Source organism: Heloderma suspectum, chromosome 2, assembly GCF_057233095.1.
Source record: "Heloderma suspectum isolate Gila_16-S chromosome 2, 16-S_ref, whole genome shotgun sequence".
NCBI lineage: Eukaryota > Metazoa > Chordata > Lepidosauria > Squamata > Helodermatidae > Heloderma > Heloderma suspectum.
The window spans coordinates 250,939,971-250,964,858 of NC_139459.1; the positions used below are offsets into that span (position 1 = coordinate 250,939,971).

General features: G+C 43.3%; 2 protein-coding genes and 1 long non-coding RNA gene across 5 annotated transcripts in view; 1 reads left to right on the forward strand and 2 right to left on the reverse strand.

The window, feature by feature from the left end:
• The window catches only part of STK32A (serine/threonine kinase 32A), a 108,324-nt gene extending 105,117 nt beyond the window's left edge, over positions 1–3,207 (reverse strand). Inside the window, exon 1 of the mRNA XM_084838725.1 lies at positions 2,970–3,207. The gene's annotated coding sequence lies outside the window, so the exon portion shown is untranslated. The remainder of the gene's footprint in view (positions 1–2,969) is intronic.
• Positions 3,208–3,581: 374 nt separating this feature from the next.
• Positions 3,582–24,888, forward strand: part of LOC146354381 (uncharacterized) — an 87,028-nt gene continuing 65,721 nt past the window's right edge. For all 3 annotated transcript variants that reach the window (XR_014788376.1, XR_014788377.1, XR_014788375.1), the window contains exons 1-3: positions 3,582–3,858; positions 6,072–6,149; positions 24,502–24,643. This is a non-coding gene — a long non-coding RNA (uncharacterized LOC146354381). The remainder of the gene's footprint in view (positions 3,859–6,071; positions 6,150–24,501; positions 24,644–24,888) is intronic.
• LOC146354382 (uncharacterized) overlaps positions 13,642–24,888 on the reverse strand; it is a 185,137-nt gene continuing 173,890 nt past the window's right edge. Inside the window, exons 42-44 of the mRNA XM_084838718.1 lie at positions 20,378–20,484; positions 18,863–18,972; positions 13,642–14,249 (exon numbers count right to left, since the gene is read on the reverse strand). Coding sequence (XP_084694844.1) covers positions 14,092–14,249; positions 18,863–18,972; positions 20,378–20,484 — 375 coding nt within the window. The 3' untranslated portion in view covers positions 13,642–14,091. The remainder of the gene's footprint in view (positions 14,250–18,862; positions 18,973–20,377; positions 20,485–24,888) is intronic.

Consider the following 24,888-nt stretch of genomic DNA (forward strand, 5'->3'; position numbering starts at 1 on the left):
AGGGACCTAACAGAAGCAGATGAGATTAAGAAGAGATGGAAAGAATACGCAGAAGAACTATACAGGAAAGATCTGAATGTCCCTGATAGCCATGATAGCACGGTCACTGAACTTGAGCCGGACATCCTAGGGAGTGAAGTCAAATGGGCCTTAGGAAGCATTACTAACAACAAAGCTAGCGGAGATGACAGTAGTCCAGCTGAGCTATTTAAAATCCTAAAAGATGATGCTGTTAAAGTGCTGCACTCAATATGCCAACAAATTTGGAACACTTAGCAGTGGCCACAAGACTGGAAAAGGTCAGTTTATATTCCAGTTCCAAAGAAGGGCAATGCCAAAAGTGTTCAAACTACCGTACAATTGTGCTCAGTTCACATGCCAGCAAGGGTATGCTCAAAATCCTACAAGCTAGGCTTCAGCAGTATGGGAACCGAGAACTACCGGAAGTTCAAGCTGGGGTTCGAAGAGGCAGAGGAACTAGAGATCAAATCGCCAACATTCGCTGCATCATGGAGAAAGCAAGAGAATTCCAGAAAAACGTCTATTTCTGCTTCATTGACTACGCTAAAGCCTTTGATTGTGTGGATCACAACAAACTGTGGCAAATTCATAAAGAGATGGGAGTACCAGACCACCTTACCTGTCTCCTGAGAAACCTGTACGAGGGTCAAGAAGCAACAGTAAGAACTGGACATGGAACAACCGATTGGTTCAAAATTGGGCAAGGAGTACGACAAGGCTGTATATTGTCACCCTGCTTATTTAACTTATATGCAGAGTACATCATGTGAAATGCCAGGTTGGATGAATCACAGGTCGGAATTAAGATTGTCGGGAGAATTATCAACAACCTCAGATATGCAGACGATACCACCCTAATGGCAGAAAGCGAAGAGGATCTCAAGAGCCTCTTGTTGAGGGTGAAAGTGGAGAGTGCAAAAGCTGGTTTGAAACTCAACATTAAAAAAACGAAGATCATGGCATCTGGCCCCATCACTTCCTGGCATATAGAAGGGGAAGAAATGGAAGCAGTGACAGATTTTACTTTCTTGGGCTCCAAGATCACCGCAGACAGTGACTGTAGCCATGAAATTAAAAGACGCTTGCTCCTGGGGAGGAAAGCTATGGCAAACTTAGACAGCATAGTAAGAAGCAGAGACATCACCTTGCTGACAAAGATCCATCTAATCAAAGCTATGGTTTTCCCAATAGTAACGTATGGCTGTGAGAGCTGGACTATAAGGAAGGCTGAGCGCCGAAGAATTGATGCTTTCCAATTGTGGTGCTGGGGAAGACTCTTACGAGTCCCCTGAACTGCAAGGAGGTCCAATCAGTCCATCCTAAAGGAAATCAACCCTGAGTGCTCATTGGAAGGACAGATACTGAAGCTGGAGCTCAAATATTTTGGCCACCTAATGCAAAGAGAAAACTCACCAGAAAAGACCCTGATGCTGGGAAAGATCAAAGGCAAAAGGAGAAGGGGACGGCAGAGGATGAGATGGCTAGCTAGCATCACCGATATAATGAATATGAATTTGAGCACACTCTGGGAGAGAGCGGCGGACAGGAAGGCCTGGCGTGCTATGGTCCATCGGACACAACTTAACAACTGAACAGCAACAACAATCTACCTTACAGTACTGGTTTGTTCCATAGTGTAAAATGATAATCAAAATAAATAAACCTCATGAACAATTTGTTTTCTCATCTATTCATATGAGCAAATTTGTATGAATGGGTGAAAAAAGATACCAAGATTACATAAGTGAAGTGACAGGGATTTGAAAATCTTATATTAATCCCAAACAAATATACATTTTAATGGTTTAGAGAACTGAAGGACAGGAATCCATAACCCCTTATACTCTTTGTTATGGCCTTTATAACATTTCCAAACATTGTTGAACTTTATTAATTGGTGCACATCTCACCAGGGTCCTGGCTTTTTAATGCTCTGATGTTATCCTTTTATTGATCACAATATTCCTTGCTCCATTAATGGAACAGTAAACAGACTAATAACTGGCAGATAGGAGAGGGGAGCGGAAAGGGACTTAGCATGGGAGTGAATCAAAACCATTGGCATATATTTTATATATTTTATAATATATATATTATATATTTTATAATATATATATATATATATATATATATTAGAGACTGTGCCCTCACTGAGATCTCATGCATCCCAAGATGTCAAAACAAAACCCATACTTGTTTTCTTACCACCACCACCCCAGTTATTCAGCTGCTTATTGTGAAAAACCAAGAAATAAAAATGATGGAATTACAAAATAGGAATCTATAGATAGGTTCATGTTAAATATGCTGGATGAGAAAACAAGAATTAAACACTTATTTTAAAGAAATTCAGTCTGTGATGCACAGGAAGATTTGCAGTTATGCTAACTGGGGTGGGAGTCATAGGGGGACAACTTTTTTTTTTTTTTTTAATTGCGACGATACATATATAAATGCTGAATGCTGGGGCTTAGGAAGAGCCTTGTTGGCTTTTTAAAAAGTCCTCTAAATTTTTGAATCTAAAACATCTAATTCTGGATACAATACAGGACTCACAGTATTAAACGACCTGGGGGGCAGAACCTCTTGGTTTCTAACTCATGCTCCGCTGTATTCTGACCCCACACTGCTCTGATACCCTTGGAAACACGCATCCCGCCCCCGTTAACAAGGGGTCTAATTGGTTATCGTTTCTGGTTAGCTTGACCCAGTCTAGTTATTCCTCAATGGACACATCGACACTTTTCAAGCTGCAAACGTTTGTCCTTCTGCTGCTAACTGTAACTAGAGTTATCGCTTGGGATATGTAAACAGTCAAAGTTGCTAACCAAGAGCAAAAAGTTGACTTCTCCACGAGCCAGCAGAGTCCAAAAGCAGATCAATATGAGCGAGGGCGCACTGCTCACTGGTTGGAAGCCTTAAACAAAAACAAAAGCCAGCTTTCTTACCTTATTTTAGGCAGGGCAGGAAGCAGCAACTGAGCCTGGAAACAGTAGCCAGCATCAACAGCAACAACCTGAAGCTGCAGATCAAGAGAAAACAGGCGCTGCGAGTGCGCAGGTGAAGATTTACACTTTGCCTGGCTTTGTCTGTCAAGGTTCCTTTTGCAGGAGCCCGGCTGGAGGCAAGGACACTTGGGAGAAGAGCCCGAGCCTCTATTGCAGGGAAGTTTCCCTTTTGCAGATTGCAGGAGGAGCCTGCAGTAGTCACAAGGGGGTGAAATAAAGCAGACAACAGCAATGATTGCAAAGACGCACCTACACGCGCACAGAGGAGAGGAAATAAAGTCGAAAGGACAGCAGGGGAAAAAAGCCAGGAGGGAATATTCCGAGCGGCATACGGTTGAAGCAGCGGCGAGCCACTGCAACTGTAGTTAATGCTGATCGGATTGGCAACGTTTCTCCAACTGCAGACGAATCCAGAGCACGCTAGCCCGTACTTAAAACACCGTGTCGCTCAAAGGTTTTATGCAGATCAGCACTTTTCAGAGATCCCCTAAGAAGCTGTCATCATGTCCGGGGCGAGGGCAGCTCTTTTTGACCCGACTTTTATTGCTAGGCGGGGGGGGGGGGGACGGACGGACGACGACATCCCCCTCCACCCCCAATGCAGAGATCGGAAATAATGCAAATGATTCTGCAAGGACTGTTACTGGCTTTCAGTTGTAAGGAGATTCAGGACCATTGCACGGAGAGCCATCTTCCCCAGTAAATGTATGCATTAAGACCATGCATATATCATGCAGCACTTATTTTGTCCCGTCCACGGTGGCTTAGATCCGGCAAGGAGCTGAGCTAGGTCTTCGGCTGGAATCCAGGAATGCCTTTAAGCCCACAGGTAGAGCTAGTGTTTCATGCAATTGCCTCTACACCTGAAAATGAAGTATGTGTCTACGTGCTCTGAAGGATCACCCCCCCCCACCCCGAAGTTAGCATAAGACATCTCTTGCCCACTTTTCTCTGAGACGCGAAGCGCCACTCTTGAGCCCGATCGATCTTTACCAAGTATGTCGCTTCCCCACATTATAGTTGGGTGTGTCGGTCCCTCCTCATCTTCGCTTCGAAAATGTTGATGCTGAGAATGGTTTAGAACCAATGAATCTTGGGTAAAGTGCTGGGGGTTGGACTAGAAGATTTTTGGGAATCCTTTAGGGGAAATAGTTATGTCGTTCCGCGTTTCCCACACGTACGTTACCTCTATAAACCTCAAAGTTTAGTTGATTCATATTTAAATATTTAAATTTGTCTCCTGATTTACTCCTGTGGCTCACCAGAAGCAAAAAATCACTCAATACAACACCATACTTAACAAACAAACTAAGCACACTTACTCAGGGAAGGCCTGAGTGAAGAGATGGGTCTTTTGAACCATGCAAACAGCTGAAAATGAGACTTCCAAAGTTTTACTGTTGTTTGTGACCAATTACCACAGAGCGGGGATAGGAAATGGGTGGAGTCCAGTCATTGCTGGACTGCAATTCCCATCAGCCCTGGTTAGCATAGCTAGTGCTGAGTGATGATGGGGGTCGTAGTCCAACAACATCTGGAGAGCCCTATGTTCCCCATTCTTGGCATAGAGGAAGTCCAAGAATAAGGAAAATAATTAAAGAGAGATTGGGTACTTCTTTCCTTTTCTTTGATGGGGCCTACCAATTTCAAGGGGAACACTTTTTGCAAAATTGTGTGCATTTCTATTTAAAAGGCAATGGTTGCATTTCAGTCTGGCTCAAGATCTTTTGTTGAAACTCAGTGGGCCAGTTTGCATGACATGACAGCCCACCAGGGGTTTACCCACATTTACCTGCAAGGAGAGGCAGCAAGGAGCTGCAGGGGGTGCTGTGGCTTGTGTCATCAGAACCTGAGTGGTGGGGGTTATTTGAAGATTAAACAACCCTCACATAGCCTTAAAAAGGACAGTGGGTTATGCAAGGGTTGTTTAACCCACTAATAACCCCTACTGCCCAGGTTCAGATGACATGACAAGCCATGGCAACCCCTGCCTGGAGCTTGCATATTCATAATGGCAGATGGTGCATGCTGTGGCGCCCCAAGGGTTAATTCACCCATGGTGGGCTGTTGTGTCATCCGAACCAAGTCAATGTATTTTAAAAGTAGAACCTGTGCTGTCAGAAGTAAGCACCACTGACTTCACTCCCAAGTAACTATGCATAGAATTACATTCATGCTGCTGACTGTAATAAATTGGGTAGAATACTATATTACTGCTGGTCTTTGGTGCGTGTGCATATTGTTATCATGAAGTTTGCCACAACACCAAAGATATGAAGGATTATTTATAACTGAAGCTGACAGGATTCAGTCCCAACAATCAAAATCAATATTTATTTTAAACTCGAGGGCTGCAGTTGTATGCACACTTACTTGGGTAGTAATCCCTAAACTTAGTCGGACTTTCTTTTGGATAAACATGCATAGGATTGTAAGTTTTCTCTCACTTATGAGAACTGATCATTTTCCTTATGATCCTCAAAAAGGCACTTTAACAGAGGTTTTGCAACATGTAAATTTATTTATATTTAATCAGTTAATGAATTCCTCATTTAAATGCTAGATAATCAATTGGTTTTTAATTGGTCATTGCCTACTTTCTGTTTGTATTCTTTCCTTACAGCTATTAAAGATTTACATTTTGTAAACAGTGCAAATTGTTGGCACCCCAGTAAGCAACAAACATTGTTATTCGTGAGATGTTTTTAAAACACACACACACACACACATGATCTGCCACGATATAGATTTTACATTTCAGTTATTACGATGCAGACATGTTGAAAAGGAATGATAATTTTCAAAAGGTAGAGGGGAAGGAGAAATGGAATAGTGAAAGAAATTATTTTTTTTATCTTAGTATTTGTAGATATCCTGAAAAGGGGGGGAAGGATAAGAAAATCAGTCTTTTCATTATGGCAGTGATAAATATTGGGAAAATATAAGTAGAGTTACATTCCTATATCTAATCCTATTAGCAGCTCTAGCCACCCAAACAGGCAAAGCACTTCTTCCCAATGCTCTCTCTCTTTCTCCCTCCAGACATCCATTCACTGTGGCAGGAAGAGACTGGCTACACAGGAACTAATGATGCTGCGGTGCAATGTACTTGCAATTAAGGTAGGGGAAGCAATACAACCTGGGACAGCTCAAAGCTATGAATAAAGGCCGTTTCTAGGATGGAAAGATTATCTTGCTTTATACTGTAAAGTTTATAGATAACTAGTCTGCCTTGAACCTTTCAGGAGACCTGATGCAGAGGAAGTCAAGTTGCAGTTCCATGTATCTAGCATAACAACCCTTAGAGTCAAGAGCTTCCATACTTCCATTGGTCCCACACCATGAAATAGCCTTCCATCAGACCAATTCATTCTGGCTGTGGGTGGCACAGAGCTTCATCAGTGTTCTGAGCAAAAATAAGGCATAATGGATAGTCAAGCTTATTATGACTTCGCCAAGTTTGGTGCTTTTTCAAATAGAGTAAGGAGGGATGCATTAATTTTTATTTATTTTCATTCCTAATTGCCTCTTCACTAGATTACAGTAGACAGACAGATATATGCAAACAAACTCAGGCCTCACCCATTAACTGAAACAAAATGTTAAGGCATTTCCAGATCAACCAGAAAACTGAAATTTGACACATATAAATAATCCAGAACACTCTGTCTCTCTCTCTCTCTCTCTCTCTCTCTCTCTCTCTCTCTCTCGGGGATAGTGAACTGCCCAGAGAGCTTGGGCTATTGGATGGTATAGAAATGTAATAAACAAACAAACAAACAAAAATAGAACTGAGGGCATCGTGTAATGATTAAGACTGAGCTAGGACCTGGGAGACTAGGATTCTAATCCCCACTCAGTATGAAGCTCATTGGGTGACCTTGGGCCATTCACTCAGATTATCCTACCTTCCAGGACTGTTGTGCGGATAAAATGCGGTGGGGAGGGAACACTGACAGCCTCCTCAGCCTCCTGGAGGAAGGGGAGAATATAAATGAACTGGAATAAAGTAAATAAATAAATAAAACTAGACCATAAAATAATTAGGAGACTTCCAAAACTCTTAGAAAACTGAATTAAAAACATATAGCCTGAAATACTGATTACCAGCAAGAGTTTTGACAGGACAGCCATGTTAGTCTGTTCCAGCAAAACCAGCAAATATTCTTATGTCAAGACTAGCACATTAATTACAGCATAAGCTTTCATGGACTGGAGTCCACTTCATCAGATGTGTGTGATGAAGTGGATTCTACTTTACAAAAGCTTATGCCACAATAAATTTGATAGGACTGGATCCAGGATCTGTCTTCTGCAAACAGAAGGGCTCCACTCAAGGAAGGTGACTCTGCCCAATTTCAGGGGACACCCCTCCCGTCTGCACCACAGCTCACCCCATTCAGCCTCTGGGCCAGTTCACATGGCATGACAGTCCATGCATTAAATAACCCATGGGCTGTCAGGGATGAGTGGGAGAGAGCACACCCGCCACCTCCACTTTCACTCAACAACCCTTGATCAGCTCCTTTGTGGGTTGCTGAGCATTGATGTGCGAACCCAGACTGCAGTGTTGTTTAGGGGCTAAACAATCCAGTGGTTAACCCAACAACAAATCTTGGGTTAACTGCTGCATTGTTTAGCTTCTGAACAACCCAGCAGTCTGGGTTCACACATCAATGCTCAGCAACCTCTCTCTCAGCAAGGAGCCGATTGTGGGTTGTTGAGTAAAAGCGGAAGTGGTGCACGTGCTGCAGGCAGCTGTCTGCTTTCTCCTGCTTGGCCTTGGTAGGCCATGGGTTGCTTAACCCATGGGCTGTCCTGTCGTGCAAAGCAGGTCTTTGTGTAGCATTTTCAGGGGGCGGAGGGGAGGGCAGGGACGTCCAATTCCCCCAGCCCAGTGGCACTTGCCTAAATCTGGATCCAACCCATAGCCTTTAAAGTGCCACAAGAGCCACAAGTAAATCCTGAAAATATGAGATTTTTGTACCTAAGAGCGAAGATTTGGGGTATGACGTTTACCTCATCATAGGTAATATTCAGTAATATTCTTTACTGTGATGTTTATGTTTATATTATGTGTAAGCCACCTTGGTAGGATTTGTACCCCAAAAGGCAGTATATAAATAATTGTAATAAACAGATATAGTGCAAGCTAAGCCACACACAGGATGGGATGTTGTGCTGTCTCTCCCTCTTCTTCTGTAGAATCTAGCAGTTCAAATCCAGAACAAAGTTCACCTCAGAACAGACAGAAGGCAAAGCCACACATGGGACACAATTCTGGGCTGTAGGAGTTCTGCTGTCGCTTCATACAGTTGAATCAGACTGGAAGGAGTTTCCAGTATGAAGTAGGCAGGAAAGGGAAGCTGGTATATCATGGGCCAAGAGGTCAAGCAGACGCCATAGTTTTACCAAGTCCACAATCTGAGATAGTCTTTTCCCTTTAGAAGTTGCACAGAGGGGGAAATTCTGGCCTTTCCTAGCCTTTCCCATTACCAGTGCAGCACTTCTGATGGGGAAAACCACACCTTGTGAAATTCTGTTCTCTTAGAAGTGCAGAGACCTACTTTGGAGGCATGTGTGTAAGTGTGTGTGTGTGTGTTTGGAGCTGAACTTCAGCAGACTGAGCTGGCCATTGTGAAGGATGGCAGAAGCGGAAAACCCTGTGCTGACTCATTCTTCCCAGCAAGCTGCCAGCCCATCCAGTGGTGTACATTATATTCGAATGATTGGTGGGCAGCAGTAATAGCATTTGGCATTGACCTAGTTCACGTGGCACAACAGCCTACGGTGGCTTAATTTACCCACAGGGGCTGTTATGTCATGCCAGGCTCTGTCATGTTGTGTGAACCTAGGCAGCAGGGGTTGAGGGTTAGACAACCCTCAAATAAACCATGGCTTGTTGTAGGGTTATTTGAGAGTTGTCAAATCCTCAAACAACCCCTGCCGCGTGGGTTCACACAACACAACCCACAGCAAGCCACCTGCCATGCAAAAATGGCACCCACAGACACCCAGGATACACAACAGCCCCTGCAGGTAAATTAACACATGGTGGGCCAGCTCATTGTCTCTCTACCCTCCCATCCACCCATTATGGCACAGGCAGCTTTGCCTCTGCGAAGGCACAACAGCTACCACAGATAAAGATGATGGACAAAGCAAAGATTGGCACAGTTTTGCCTCTCTCTTTCAGAACTACAGTCCACAGCAGGGCTACTGTTCACAATGGGGGAGGGGAGAGGGGGGCCTGGTCTCCTAACCGTTTGTGATGTCCCCCTTTGTTACTGTTTTTTTTAGCAGGCTACAGGACCTAAAGTTAGGAGTCAGGAAGCGGGGCTTGTGGTCTTCATTAAGGGGCCTCCCACCTCCCCTTAATCAGTTGAAGTTGGTTTTGGTTTTGTGTTTTTAGAAAATTGCCCCCCCACACACACACACAAATATCCCCAATTGGAGAGTTCCCTTGCTCTACCCCAACGTTGGGGTAGATTTTTATCAGGGAACGAAAGGATAAAAACAACCATCACCTCACATGCCACAGTCCTAACAAAAATCCCGCCTGTGGCAACAAACAAAAAGTGCAAGTTAATGTAAGTTTAGCATCACATCTGGTTTGGTCTTGTGATGGGCCACTGTGCCAGCCTTGCAGCCTAAACCTACACCTTTACTGGGATGTAAATTCCATGGCATTCAGTCTTACTCCTGGGCAAGTGTGCATAAGTTTAGACTCTGGTACAAAATAATACTTCGTTGGGAATCAGTGTGATCCAGTGATTAGCAAATTGGACTTCTGCCTGGGGAATCACGCTTAGCTGCGTACATATTGTGTGAGAGTTGCTGCCCATCAGCTTCAGCTACCTAGTAACCTATATCGCATGGTTGTTGTGTGTTAAACACTGCAAAGTATCTTGCATATTCATATACTATAGAACATAGTTTAAGAATCTCTGTACTCTATTTTTAAAACTAGCAATAATTATGAAGACTTTTTCTAGAACTATTTGGTGCCCTCTAATGGCTATAGGGCAGTATAGCATACAAGTGAAGCATCTGCTGCCTGTCATTAAGTTCTTATACCAGCTTTCCCCAACCTGGTGTCCTCGAGATGTTTTGGACTTCAACTTCTATCAGCCCCAGCCAGCATGGCCAGTGACCAGGAATCTTGGGAGCTGTAGCCCAAAACATCTGGAGGGCATCAGGTTGTGTAAGTATTCTCTGATTCTGTATCTCACGCTAAATATTGGTTGCTGCAGTAATGGTCTTTAATGTAATATTTCCATGCAATGACTCTACTCAAGTCCATCCCAGTACTAAGAGAGAGATACTGGACACAATTCAGCCCAATTAAACACTTTTAATGTCCATTTTTTTTTTGCTTTTACAGTGCATTAGATTACTGTGGGGCTGCCCTCGAAAAGCATTTGGAAACAACAGTGTAAAATGTAGCAGCCAGAGTGAATTTCTGGGGTTCAGTTTTCAGAATATATCATGCTTGTTTAATTTGTACTCACTTCCAGTTTGTTTCCAGGCTCCACTCAAAGTGCTCACCACAAACCCTTAAATGATATGGGATCTGGATATTTGAAGGGCCCCCTTCTCTTACACAGTCGTGTAGTGGAGGCAGGGCTTGCAGGGACGCAGCACTTTTTCATTAGCAGGGACTCTGATGTCATCTGCCACCGCCCTCAGAATTCCCCCTTCCCTCTGAGCTTAGCTGCGCTCCTCACTGTAGCTGTGGGGGGAAATGAATCTTCCAAGCAACGATATATTGTTCCATGTTGGAATGCAAAGTATTCGGGATGACTTGGTCTGGAATGGGGAATTAAGACCTATGCGCTTTACCAAAGTGGTGCTCCTGGTGATGGAAACTCCTAAAACTGGTCGGAACAACACAGCTGCCTGAAATTTTTGGACTGGCCTTGAAGACTGTCACAATGAGCTCCTGCATTTCCAAACTGACCACTACACTGCTGTGTGTGTGGTTCAATCCAGCTGGGTGTGTGGACGTTTCTGTTGGAGGGGGAGATATAATGAAGGAGCTTAGGGAAGGCTAATGGGTAATGTTGGGGCACTAAGGGAGTATGCAAGGGGGCTGTTTAAATGAGAAGGGATCTGTCCATGAGGGCTGAGTTGGGAGGGTGAAGCTTCTATAGAGTATCATATTTTGGAAACCTAAAACGTTTGCGTTTGACTGTGTGGGTGAAAAAGATTTTAACACCCATACATTTTTTCTCAGACGTCCAATTGAAATGCCACCGCCTTGCTCTCAGCTGCACTGTTTTTGGATCCCAGTTGAAGGCTGTATATCTTACAAGGTTGTATAATCTTAGAAGGGGGCGTGGCTGTGACTGTCATGAAGGGACCCTGCACTTCTGAATTTGCCACTACACTACTGCTCTTACACGAATCTGCCCACCAAATGCATTCGTCTGCAGTGGCCTTGCTCTGTGTCCCGCAGGGCCAGCCTGAGAAGCAAAGAACAGGATGGCATTTCCCTCCCCCATTCCATGAACAGAAGCCGTGTCTGACTGGCAATTAAATCTTACTTCAGCTCTGATGACAGGACAGTATCCTTCACTACCACACCTGAAAGGTACAGGCTAGGTTGGGGGGGGGGGGCAGGACAGGCTGTGTGGCACACACAGCTCTTTCCTCCAACAACTTGCCACCACTTGTTCACCACTCCGCCTGCTCCCCATTCAGACAAATGCTTCAGTGCCATGGCAGTACCAGTATCTGTCCAGTATCTGTCCAATGAGCAGAGAAATGCATGAATGCATGCCTGCCTGCTGGAGTACATGGCCTAGGCTGGTTACTTCTCTGCCAGCTTGCTCTGTCAGGATCCTTTCCTAACAGCACTGTGTGCAATGCACTGGAAGAAGGCAGCCAGCCCAGGCCAACAAAAAGCAAACATTGCTGTTGCTGGGGCACCACCTCTTAATGTATTTATTATTTTATTTATTTATTACATTTCTATACCGCTCAGTAGCCAAAGCTCTCTGGGCAGTTTACAAAGATTAAAAACATTAAAAATACAGCATACAGAGATTAAAAGCCATTTGCATAAAAAAATACAAACAGACTATCTGCAAGAGAACATATCTCTAAAACAACTTCAGACAAGCAATCTCAAGCAAACAACCATAACCATAAGACAATCCAGGATGAATTAAAACTTATCACATGCTCCCAAATGCCTGGGAGAAGAGAAAGGTCTTAACCTGGCGCCAAAAAGATAATGATGTTGGTGCAAGGCAGGCATCATTGGGGAGATCATTCCATAATTGGGGGACCACCACTGAGAAGGCCCTCTCCCTTGTTACTGTCTTCCAAGCTTCCCTCAGTGTAGGTAGCCAGAGGAGGACCTTAGATGTTGAACGTAGTGTACGGGTAGATTTGTGTCGGGAGAGGTACTCTGTCAGGTATTGTGTCCCAAGCCATGTAAGGCTTGATAGGTTAAAACCAGCACCTTGAATTGCACTCAGAAACATACAGGCAGCCACTGCAAGTGGGCCAGAGTCAGTCTTATATGTTCGGACCTTCTCATCCCCATTATCAATCTGGTCGCCACATTTTGCACAAGCTGCAGCTTCTGAACCATCTTCAAAGGCAGCTCCACGTAGAGTGCATTGCAGTAATCTAACTTGGAGATTACCAGAGCACAGACAACTGAAGCCAGGTTATCCTTGTCCAGATAGGGGTGTAGCTGGGCCACCAGCTGAAGTTGGTAGAAGGCACTCCATTCCACTGAGGCCACCTGAGCCTAAAGTGACAAATATGCTCCTTCGGGGCAGTGCAACTCCATCCAGATACAGCCAAATTTCTCCCACACCATCACCTCCACCTTTAGAATATTCCACTATATTCTATAGCAGCTATGTCTGAAGGGAGAAAAACACCTTTCTCCATCTTCTTCAGACTTACCACTTCCTTGTTCTTCCTCTTGCACTTCGTGGCTGTAAGACATTAAGCACTTATATACTGGTTTAAAGTACTGGACTCCTTCCTGTGGCTTTTAGGCAAGGATGGATAAAATTCTCATATAAACAGAGTCCATGGCAATTTGTATTACTTTCACTGCCTGTATTGCTCCGTTTTCTGACAACAGATCTTTAGTAGGCATAACATCGGAATTTGATATCAAATCAATACATGTATTCATTTATTTATATTTTTACCAGTCACTCCTTAAGACTGATGGTGGCCTTTACCTAAAATGTGCACATAAGTATTATTTTTTAAAATGTAACTTATAGGTCAAGAACAAAAACAAACACTTCCTTCAAAGCCATCCATCTCTCCTGAATGCTTCTATAATCACCCTTACCAAATCCTATGACTGCATGAAACAACTGTCTCTTTTCTGCACAATCAAAACAGTAAATGCAGTAAAGTACATCATTTATCCAAAAGAGCTGAAAGAATTCCAATTTAGGGCGATAATAGAGTTTGCAGGGAAAAGAGTGCTATATTATAGTTAGGATTCTCCTGATGAAGTAATGAGGGGGGGGGGGAACCATATAATGTTGAATAACTAGAAGTTTTGGGGAAAGTGAACTTCAACTAATGAGGGTTCATGATCTGCAAATGATCTGCTACAGAATACAGCAGTACTTTCTCACAAATTTATTTAATTTACTAACAGGAAAACAAATTTGAGGGAGATTTCTTGATGATTATAAAACCATACAAAAGCCTATGTTGAATAAGTTGTCAGTATTACATGTGCTTCTGCTGTGTAAAAGTCAGTGCTAGAAGCAGATAGCCATTGCTTCTAAGCCACTGCAGGCTCATCTAAGATTATGCAAATTTATTCATGTTCCAAAATACTTTCTAAAGTCTGTTAAGACATTGAACAAATCCTTAGTTTTCCCCATCGTTGGAATATTTTTTTCTGCTTCAAAACCTCACCCACCCACCTGCCTCTCCAGCCCACAAAGAAGAACAAGGTGACAAGAGCTTAAGGACTCTGCTTCTTAGCTTTCCAAACATATACACTAGTGTTGGTTTTTTTTTCTCTTTCTTCATATGGAGGTTATTGTGGCATGCTCTTGGCAGCTGACTAAATTGGTTGTGGTTTCACTTCATTTGCTGCTTCTGGAATCCATAATCCATATTTAAATGTAAGAAACACAGTGACCACCAGTACAACAATGGTTGTTGAAAGGGATGTGACCAGCGACACCCACCACTTATATGGAGCATCCACTGGCTTGGAAGCTGTGAAAACAAGAAAAAAAGATACTACATTGAAGAATATGGCATGAACCAATGCTTGAGACCCTCCAGTTCTATTGACTGCAACAATGCTAATTAGGAACTAAATCTGCAGAAAAAAATACTTTAAAAATATTTATTGTATGTATATCCTGCTCTTACATAGAGCTTCCATTAGTCTCCCATCCATATTGCCAACAGGTTTCATCTGGTTAGCTTTAGTAATGTTGTTCCAAGGCCAGTCTTTGTGCTCCACAGAAGTCTGTATTCAACAATTTTTATCTGCTCTTGGTTATAATCATATAAGGAAGGTACCTTGTAGCACTACACTTCAGTGGCATTTTCTTTTTAGGAAACAATTTTTGTCATTCTGGGGAAGATAACTAATCCTCCCCATTGTCCAGTGGGCTGTGTGCATCACCAAGAACAATTCTGTTTCTAATACAAAATGTTCAAAGTAATAGCACTGCTCCTCGGAAGCAAGAACTTGAGTGCACACATACTAAATTTGAAGCACTTTTACGGTTGCGTTTCAGTTTCTGCACTTTTCACCCACAGTGCCATCAAGCTGAACTCCACAACAGTAACAGATAGAAACCTGACCTACTTTAAGTTTTTATAGGGCCTGTAAAATACACTTAAAAAAAAAAATTATAGGGCCTGTAAAATACACTTCTCCTTCATGGATCACTGCCTTGTTGAGGCGAAGGGACTTGCGTAACTCAATGAAGCCATAAGCTATGCCGTGCAGGGCCACCCAAGACGGACAGGTCATGGCAGAGAGTTCTGAAAAAATGTGGTCCACTGGAGAAGGAAATGGCAACCCACTCCAGTATTCTTGCCAGGAAAACCCCATGGAACGTATCACAAGGCTAAAAGAGATGACGCTGGAAGATGAGACCCTCAGGTCGGAAGGTGTCCAATATACTACTGGGGAAGAGCAGAGGGTATTTCCAAGTAGCGCCAGAAAGAGTGAAGCGGCTGGGCCAAAGCCGAAAGGACACTCAGCTGTGGATGTGTCTGGTGGTGAAAAGAAAATCCGATGCTGTAAAGAACAATATTGTTTAGGAACCTGGAATGTCAGATCAATGACTCAAGCTAAGTTGGAGGTGGTCAAACATGAGATGGCAAGATTGAACATCGACATCTTGGGAATCAGCGAACTCAAATGGACAGGCATGGGTGAATTTAATTCAGGTGACCATCATATCTACTATGGTGGGCAAGAATCCCTTAGAAGAAATGGAGTAGCACTCATAGTCAACAAAAGGGTGGGAAAAGCAGTACTGGGGTACAATCTTAAAAACGATAGAATGATCTCAGTACGAATCCAAGGCAAACCATTCAACATCACAGTAATTCAAGTCTATGCCCCAACCACTGATGCTGAAGAAGCTGAGGTTGATCGGTTCTATGAAGACCTACAACACCTTCTAGAACTAACACCCCAAAAAGATGTCCTCTTCATCATAGGGGATTGGAATGCTAAAGTAGGAAGTCAAGAAATCACTGGGATAACAGGCAGGCATGGCCTTGGTGTACAAAATGAAGCAGAACAAAAGCTAATCGAGTTTTGCCAAGAGAACACGCTGATCATAGCAAACACTCTTTTCCAACAGCACAAGAGGCGACTCTACACATGGACATCACCAGATGGTCAATATCGAAATCAGATTGATTATGTCCTTTGCAGCCAAAGATGGAGAAGCTCTATACAGTCAGTCAAAACAAGACCTGGAGCTGACTGTGGCTCAGATCATGAGCTTCTTGTTGCAAAATTTCAGCTGAAATTGAAGAACGTAGGGAAAACCACTAAACCATTCAGGTATGACCTAAATCATATCCCTGATGAATATACAGTGGAGGTGAGGAATAGATTTCAGGGATTAGACCTGATAGACAGAGTGCCTGAGGAACTATGGACGGAGGTCCGTAACATTGTTCAGGAGGCAGCAACGAAATCCACCCCAAAGAAAAAGAAATGCAAGAAAGCCAAGTGGCTGTCTGAGGAGGCTTTACAAGTAGCTGAGGAAAGAAGGGAAGTGAAAAGCAAGGGAGAAAGGGGAAGATATATCCAACTGAATGCAGAGTTCCAGAGAATAGCAAGGAGAGACAAGAAGGCCTTCTTAAATGAACAATGCAAAGAAATCGAGGAAAACAATAGAATGGGAAAGACTAGAGATCTCTTCAAGAAAATCGGAAATCTCAAGGGAACGTTTTGTGCAAAGACAGGCATGATAAAGGACAAAGAAGGCAGGGACCTAACAGAAGCAGATGAGATTAAGAAGAGGTGGTAAGAATACACAGAAGAACTATACAGGAAAGATCTGAATGTCCCTGATAGCCATGGTAGTGCGGTCACTGAACTTGAGCCGGACATCCTAGAGAGTGAAGTCAAGTGGGCCTTAGTAACATTAGTAACAACAAAGCTAGCGGAGATGACAGTATTCCGGCTGAGCTATTTAAAATCCTGAAAGATGATGCTGTTAAAGTGCTGCATTCAATATGCCAACAAATTTGGAACACTCAACAATGGCCGCAAGGCTGGAAAAGGTCAGTTTACATTCCAATTCCAAAGAAGGGCAACGCCAAAGAGTGCTCAAACTACCGCACAATTGCGCTCATTTCACATGCCAGCAAGGTGATGCTCAAAATCCTACAAGCTAGGCTTCAGCAGTATGCGAACCGAGAACTACCGGAAGTACAAGCTGGGTTTTGAAGAGGCAGAGGAACTAGAGATCAAATCGCCAACATTCGCTGCATCATGGAGAAAGCAAGAGAATTCCAGAAAAACATCTATTTCTGTTTCATGGACTACGCTAAAGCCTTTGATTGTGTGGATCACAACAAACTGTGGCAAATTCGTAAAGAGATGGGAGTACCAGACCACCTTACCTGTCTCCTGAGAAACCTGTACGAGGGTCAAGAAGCAACAGTAAGAACCGGACATGGAACAACCGAGTGGTTCAAAATTGAGAAAGGAGTACGACAAGGCTGCATATTGTCACCCTGCTTATTTAACTTATATGCAGAGTACATCATGAGAAATGCCGTGTTGGATGAATCAGAGGTCGGAATTAAGATTGCTGGGAGAATTATCAACAACCTCCGATATGCAGACGATACCACCCTAATGGCAGAAAGCGAAGAGGATCTAAAGAGCCTCGTTGAGGGTGAAAGAGGAGAGTGCAAAAGCTGGTTTGAAACTCAACATTAAAAAAACTAAGATCACGGCATTTGGCCCTATCACTTCCTGGCATATAGAAGGGGAAGAAATGGAAGCAGTGACAGATTTTACTTTCTTGGGCTCCAAGATCACCGCAGACGGTGACTGTAGCCATGAAATTAAAAGACACTTGCTCCTTGGGAGGAAAGCTATGACAAACCTAGACAGCATAGTAAGAAGCAGAGACATCACCTTGCCGACAAAGGTCCATCTAATCAAAGCTATGGTTTTGCCAGTAGTAATGTATGGCTGTGAGAGCTGGACTATAAGGAAGGCTGAGCGCCGAAGAATTGATGCTTTCGAACTGTGGTGCTGGAGAAGACTCTTACGAGTCCCCTGGACTGCAAGGAGGTCAAATCAGTCAATCCTAAAGGAAATCAACCCTGAGTGCTCACTGGAAGGACAGATACTGTAGCTGAAGCTCAAATATTTTGGCCACCTAATGCGAAGAGAAAACTCTCTGGAAAAGACCCTGATGCTGGGAAAGACTGAAGGCAAAAGGAGAAGGGGACAGCAGAGGATGAGATGGCTAGATAGCATCACCGATGCAATGAATATGAACTTGAGCACACTCCGGGAGAGAGCGCAGGACAGGAAGGCCTGGCGTGCTATGGTCCATGGGGTCACGAAGAGTCGGACACGACTGAACAACAACAAAAATACACTTAGCAATTGTCACCAACATTTATACAGGGAGTTCACCACTTTGAGATCTGACCTGTATTACAAGATAAATTTTAGGTCCTTCATACTGTAAATGGTCTGTGAAACCATTGTTAACCATCAGGAATGCTCTGACAATGTTAGCTAATTGTATGAAAAATCACAATTATACAATGGTTCAGTAATGAAAATTATGCACTAATTTTCCGTAACAATAATTATTCACTATTTAGGGCACAATCCTATGGGGATTGTTCCCTTTGTGCTTCTCCTGCACTGCATTTGTGGCTAGACAGCTGCAGGAAGGTGGAGCGGGGGAGGAGGCTGCTGGACAACACATAGGATGTGTCATACCAGCATTTCTGCCTTCCTCGCCCTGGAATGCCCTCCGGAACTCCCTGTTTTGGCCACTCTGCACTCCTCTTCTGAGCGCGGAGCACAGGGCCGTTCCGCGATGCTTACGAGGTAGCGCAGAAGGGGGGGAAGGTTGGTTCCCGGAAAACCACATATCCTATGGCTGTCTAGCCGCTGACTAGCGGCCATAGGATTGCTCCCCCCATCCTCTAACTGTATAGATTTATCACCCCAATGCAAACTCAAGAAGTTAGCCTGGTGCAGGCAGTATTGGCAGTGGAAAAGGAATCACCACTGAAATTTGAAAGAACCGCAGAATCCCAAACTCCAGTGTATGTTAAAATGCACAACTGGACACAAGGTATTACTTCACCTAATGGGGCTTCGCAGACCCATGAAGCATTATGTGAACAGGGAGCCGACATCAAATATCCTATCCCAGATTCCAGCTGAAGACACAACTCCACCACATCTGTGATAGCCCTGAAACACGAAGTGAATATGAATCCACACAAACCTAGACAAATAAAACTCACTTTATACTACAAAGCAGTGGAAAATGAGCAATAGTTTAGGGTGGGAAAGTGTACACATGCATGGTTAAGTACTAAAATTACACTCTATTCTACTATAGCACTTGGAAGACTAAATGGGCCGACATATTGTAATGAGACGGGGTTTGGTCTGAACGTTCTCTCAAGGATCCTGCCCCACATCCCTGTGAGTCTGTGATTTGGCCAGATTTTGCTGGGCACGTCCTGTATTAACTAATGTTATCAGATCAGCTGCTACCTTTGTGAATGGGAGAAAGTGGGAAGATGACTCAGCTAGATTCTCCTCTTCCTGCTCCCCAAGGGATGTGCTAATTTTGTCAGTTTAAGCAGGGGACAAAAAAAAAAAGAGATAAAAATAAGGCGGGGAGGAGAGATTCTGGGGAGCTCACAAAAACACTCACACCCCAATTCTCAAAGCAGTGAGAACTCCAGATGGGTGAGCATTTAACTCATGGTTTGGTTTAATTTGAATGTGGTTACTAGAGGCTAATGGCATTTTTGTGACATATAGTTTATTTACACATAAGGTCTAAGATAACCTTCCCCAACCTGGTGTCCTCCAGATGTTTGGGACTATAACTCCCAGCATTCCTGACCATTCATCATGCTGGCTGAGACTGATAGGGGTTGAAGTCCAAAACATCTGGAGGTTGGGGAAGGCCAGTCTAAGATTTTAGGGTATTACAGAAAAAACACAGGACTTGTATTAGTCAAGCCCAATTCCAAACTGAACCAAGGGGAGTCACCTTTCACTTATTGTGTCTATAAATAAATTAAAATATAAATGATTATTGTGGCTGTCCCTGGATTAGTCGCTGTGATGGCATAGAGGAATAAGCCTGCCTTGCAGTTTGTTATTTGAGACATGGACCTTCAAATTACACCTAGTAGGTGCAAAATTGCTTGAGTGGTCTTTGAATCTTTCATGGAAGGGATAGATGACATTTGCTACTTATAAGGAACAATTAATGCAATGTGCTATATATATCAACACCAATGTGATGCCATATTTACATTAATAGGAAAACACACTATGTTAGAGAAGAATACTGTTTATTACAATCCTCACTCAGAATGGGTAAATCAGCTTCATAGCCTCCTCCAGAATTGCTGATGGGTCTGATGAGCTGACCATTCCAAATGGCCAAGGTGATCTTCTGTGCTGATTGCAGATTAACTCCAAAGGCTATAGGACACCATGATTCCCAAGAATAAGTATTTAACACATATGACTTATATTAAGTATTTAACACACATGGTTTACATGACAGATTATTACTCTCAGGTAAATGAAAACATGGGAACATTTGAAAAAAAGAGCTGCTTAAGTTTACCTTTCTGCTAGCTTTTCTTTCATTGGCAGGAACCACATTTTTGACTGGAAAGTTGGACCCAGTCTCTGAAGCCATACTTTTGTAGGGATTATTTTAGCTAGCCAGTCCTGCAAAGGATTGCGATGGTAGAGAAAGATATCATGGCTAGAAACATCCAACATCTCTCAAGAGCTACATTTCAGTTAGAAGCTATATATATAAATATATACATACACACACACACACACGTGTGACACTACACAAATTGGTATGTTTTCAACCAGTTAAAGGCATGATTTGGTGATTAAATACAATGTGTATAACAGAAATCTGATGCCACGGGGGGGGGGGGAGCTGCAAATGAACAGAAGGAAGTAAAAGCTGTAGCAAACTGTGTCTGCACAATTGTCTGTAAAAAGTCTAGAAATGAAAACTAGAATATTTAGTTCCTGACATATTGGTGAGTCTCTGCAAACAGATAATTAAGAACTCCAGGATCCAATGAGATATGAATGTGCCCGATCTCGTCTGGTCTCAGAAGCTAAGCAGGGTCAGCCCTGGTTAGTACTTGGATGGGGAACTGCCTGGGAATCAGGCTTCCTGCACTGAGCAGGGGGTTGGACTCAATGGTCTTGTAGGCCCCTTCCAACTCTATGATTCTATGATCTCAATGGATGCAAAAAAAATTACTTTTATGCACCCAAAACATTTTTTTCACAGCTTAACTTTAACCAAAAACATGTTTATATGTATGTCCAAACAAAAATACTAATATGGATCATGTTATACCTGCAGCAGATGCGGGGAACGTTCTTTCTCAACATGGATTCATACATATGGCAAATAAGGGGAGGAGGGAGATACAAGGTATTCTTTAAGCAAGGACATAGAAGAAGCCCATCTGGAACTTTTTAATGACTTGTATTTTTAATACACCCTCACTCTTTTTGCTCTTAAATAAACCTATTCATACATGTTCTCTTCCATTACTGGGTACTATGATCATAACTGCTATATTTTATCACAGATAACTAAGGATCAAACTAATAAAGCACGTTTATTTTTATTTATTTAATTTATTTAAAATATTTCTTGGCTGCCTTTCAGGGCAGAAGCCCTCCTAAGGCAACTTACAACAATAAAATACATAAAAACAGTTTAAATATTAAAAGTTATAAAAACATAAAAACAATAAAAACAACATTAACAGATATTAACAACAGAAACAGCAACAATAGCAGTCATATCAACAGAAGGCCAAGGTAAAATAATATGTTTTCAAGGCCTTCTTAAGAGTCTGCAATGACAGAGCATGGCGCACCTCCGATGGTAGGTTGTTCCAAAGGTGTGGGGCCACTGCAGAGAAGACTCTCTCACGTGTGGTCACCCACCTGACTGCTCTCATGGGTAGGCAAATGAGAAGGGCCTCTCTTTCTGATCTTAAAGTGCGGGCAGGTTGATATGGCTGTACATGGTCCTTCAAGTAACTTGGTCCCAAACTGTTTAAGGCTTTAAAGGTCAAACCCAGCACTTTGAATTGGGCTTGGAAATGCACCGGTAACCAGTGCAGCGGGTGCAGTATAGGTGTTACATGATTGAATTGCCTCGCCCCACCAATACTTGGTCGGCCGTATTCTACACAAGCTGGAGTTTCTGAACTGTCTTCAAAGGCAGCCCCACATATAGCACATTACAATAGTCCAGCCTGGATGTGACTAGTGCATGGATAACTGAGGCAAGGTCTGTCCTCTCCAGATAGGGCCACAGTTGGCATACCAGCCTAAGCTGGTAAAAAGCACTCCTGGACACTGCAGCCACCTGGGCTTCCCCAGTTAGCTCAGAGTCCAGGAGGACTCCCAGACTGTGCACTTGGTCTTTCAGGGGGAGTGCAACCCCATCTAAGACCAGTTGTAAACCTCCCTCCAGAGTAGTTGGTTTCCCAGCCCACAGTACCTCCGTCTTGTCTGGATTAAGTTTCAGCTTGTTCACCCTCATCCATCCCAAAACAGCCTCCAGACACTGGTTCAAGAGTTCCACAGACTCCCTGGGATGTGCAGATGGAAATGAGAGGTAGAGCTGAGTATCATCCGCATACTGATGTCACTTCAGCCCAGACCTCCTGATAACTTCCCCCAGCGGTTTCATGTAGATGTTAAAAAGCATGGGGGACAAGGCTTGCATCAGAAAAGGGAGGGAAAGAAATGCTGAACTCCTCCCCTGTAAGCCTCCCCCTGCTGGTTTTATCCCCAGAAGTTCCAGGCTTGCATTTGTGAACTGAAGTAAGCGCCATAGCAGAGGCTAGGGTAAAACTAGCCAGGGGAAGCGATGGGATCACTCTTCTCCCTATCATGAACTTGATCCTATGCTCTACTGTCCCTGCACAGTACAGCAATGAACTGTTACCTAAATCTCTCTTCTTAAATTCTACATTACAAAATCCATAACACCTTCTTTTGAATTCTAATTTCTTTTAAAGGTATAAAGCAGGGGAGGGGAACCTTTTATCTGCTGAAGGCTGCATTCCCTCAGTGGTAATCTGTTAGAGGCTGCATATCAGTAAGGGGTGGGGGCATCCCCTTTTCCCTCTTTCTGCTGCCCCATTTTCTCTATATCTCTTTCTCTGTCACCCAGGTCCTCTTCAATTAATTTATCCCCTTAATATCCTTCCCAGAGATCACCCCAAATTAATTTTCCCCTTCCCCCAAAGTGTTACCCAATAAGATCCTCTGGCTTCAATTAATTTATTTCCCCAAAATAAGATTCTACCTAGAGATCTCTCCAAAGCAACAGCCTCCCTTTCAGTGAGGCTACAGAGGCGGAGAGGTAGAAGGATAAAGCAGTGCTGATTACATTTGGAGAGTTTGTGGATGAAACAGGGACTTTGCCTTCTATGCCAAGGCAAACTAAAGGGAAAGATGAGGGTGGAGAGAGATCGGGCAGGAGAGGAGAGAAATAGCAGCTAATGCTGTAGAGGAAGAAAAATGAATGGACAGAGAAAAAGTGGCAGCAGCAGTGGGGAGAGGAAAAAGGTTTCTCCGCCCTCCCTCCCATCTGCATCTTTTGATGCTCCAGCACACTGATTACTAGTATGCCTGGTAATGGAACCTGGAGGCCCTTGGGGGATGGAGTTTTCTCAAAAGGTACTACAATTGTAACTGCCTTTGGGGGAACTACATCCCCCAGGAGCCACTGCGTTCCATCCAACACCCAGCATGCCAGCTTATGAGTGTGTCAGAGAAGGGAGAGGGCGAAGCAGTGGAGCAAGTTCCTTCTGCTGTTACTGATGAATTATTGCAGCAGCAGAAGTTGCTGACAAGGCGGGGCTGACAATGTGATGGAGGAAAGGCTGCAGAGTGACTGAAAAGGCTCCACAGGCCAGGTGCAGGGTGGAGGCTGGTGGTTCCCCATCCTGAGCTTGAAAGAAAATATTGGCAAAGTAGTCTATACAATGTGCAAACAATGTCACCTCAGAATAAATAAACTAAATAATTAAGCAGCAATAAAAGTGGAGTAGCTGGAGGGGCTCTCTACAGCACCCACTGGAGGTGGCGGGAAGGCAAGGCAGGCTCTCCTGGCAGGGACAGCGGAGAGCAGTGCAAGTTGCTGCTCTTCCTCTCCCGCCACCTGATGCAGGTGCATCAGCCTGTGCAGTGGTAGGGCCAGCCCTGGTCTTCTCCATGCTAACAATAGCTGAACCTATTGAATTTGGCCGGTGCAGATGAGTGAGACTTTCATACAGATCTTTCTTTCAAAAGAACTTCCCCAAACTCACAAATTTCTTCTTAAACAGAATGAAGAGAACTTGAGACTTTAAAATATGCAAATGTAGGAGAGAGCAAAGCTGACAGATTCATCCATCTGTACTCAGAAGCAAGTCCTATGGAATTCCTTAGGGCTAGGGATGGTCAAGGATTTCTTTTGGCCCACATTTCAAAGTGAACTTCCTGGAGTAATGAGCAGATCGGAACACCATTATCCTTTGGATTTTATACTTCTCTGAATTTTCCAGTGCAGTTGTCAGCGAAAAAATCATTGAAACGTGTATGTTAGGATAAAATAATTCAGAAATGTGTAATTTGGGAGAAAATATGTTAAAAACATATTTTAATATAAATTTTCATGTGGAGTTTTTTTTAAAATTGTAGATTATTGCGGAAATGGGACAGAATGGAGTTATGAAGGAATGCATGCAAGATTGATAAGGGCCAGAAATACTGACCCATCCATCCCCACTGGAGCTAACTCCCAAGTAAGAGGCTCACTTGGTGGTACTCTTTTCGGTGCCAGGTGAATACCTTTTTATTTTACCACGCTTTGCATTTTCAGATCTTTGCACTGCTGCTGGCTTTTATTTTGGTTACTACACTACTTTGGCTTCACTCTGTTTTAAACTTACGGTTCTTATATTACATTTTACTATGTTATTACATTCTATGGTTTTAAGCTTTGTCTTGTAAATTGCCCAGAGCGCTTCGGTTAATGGGTTGTACAGAATTGCAATAAATCAGTAGGTGTACTTGTGTGCAATCTGT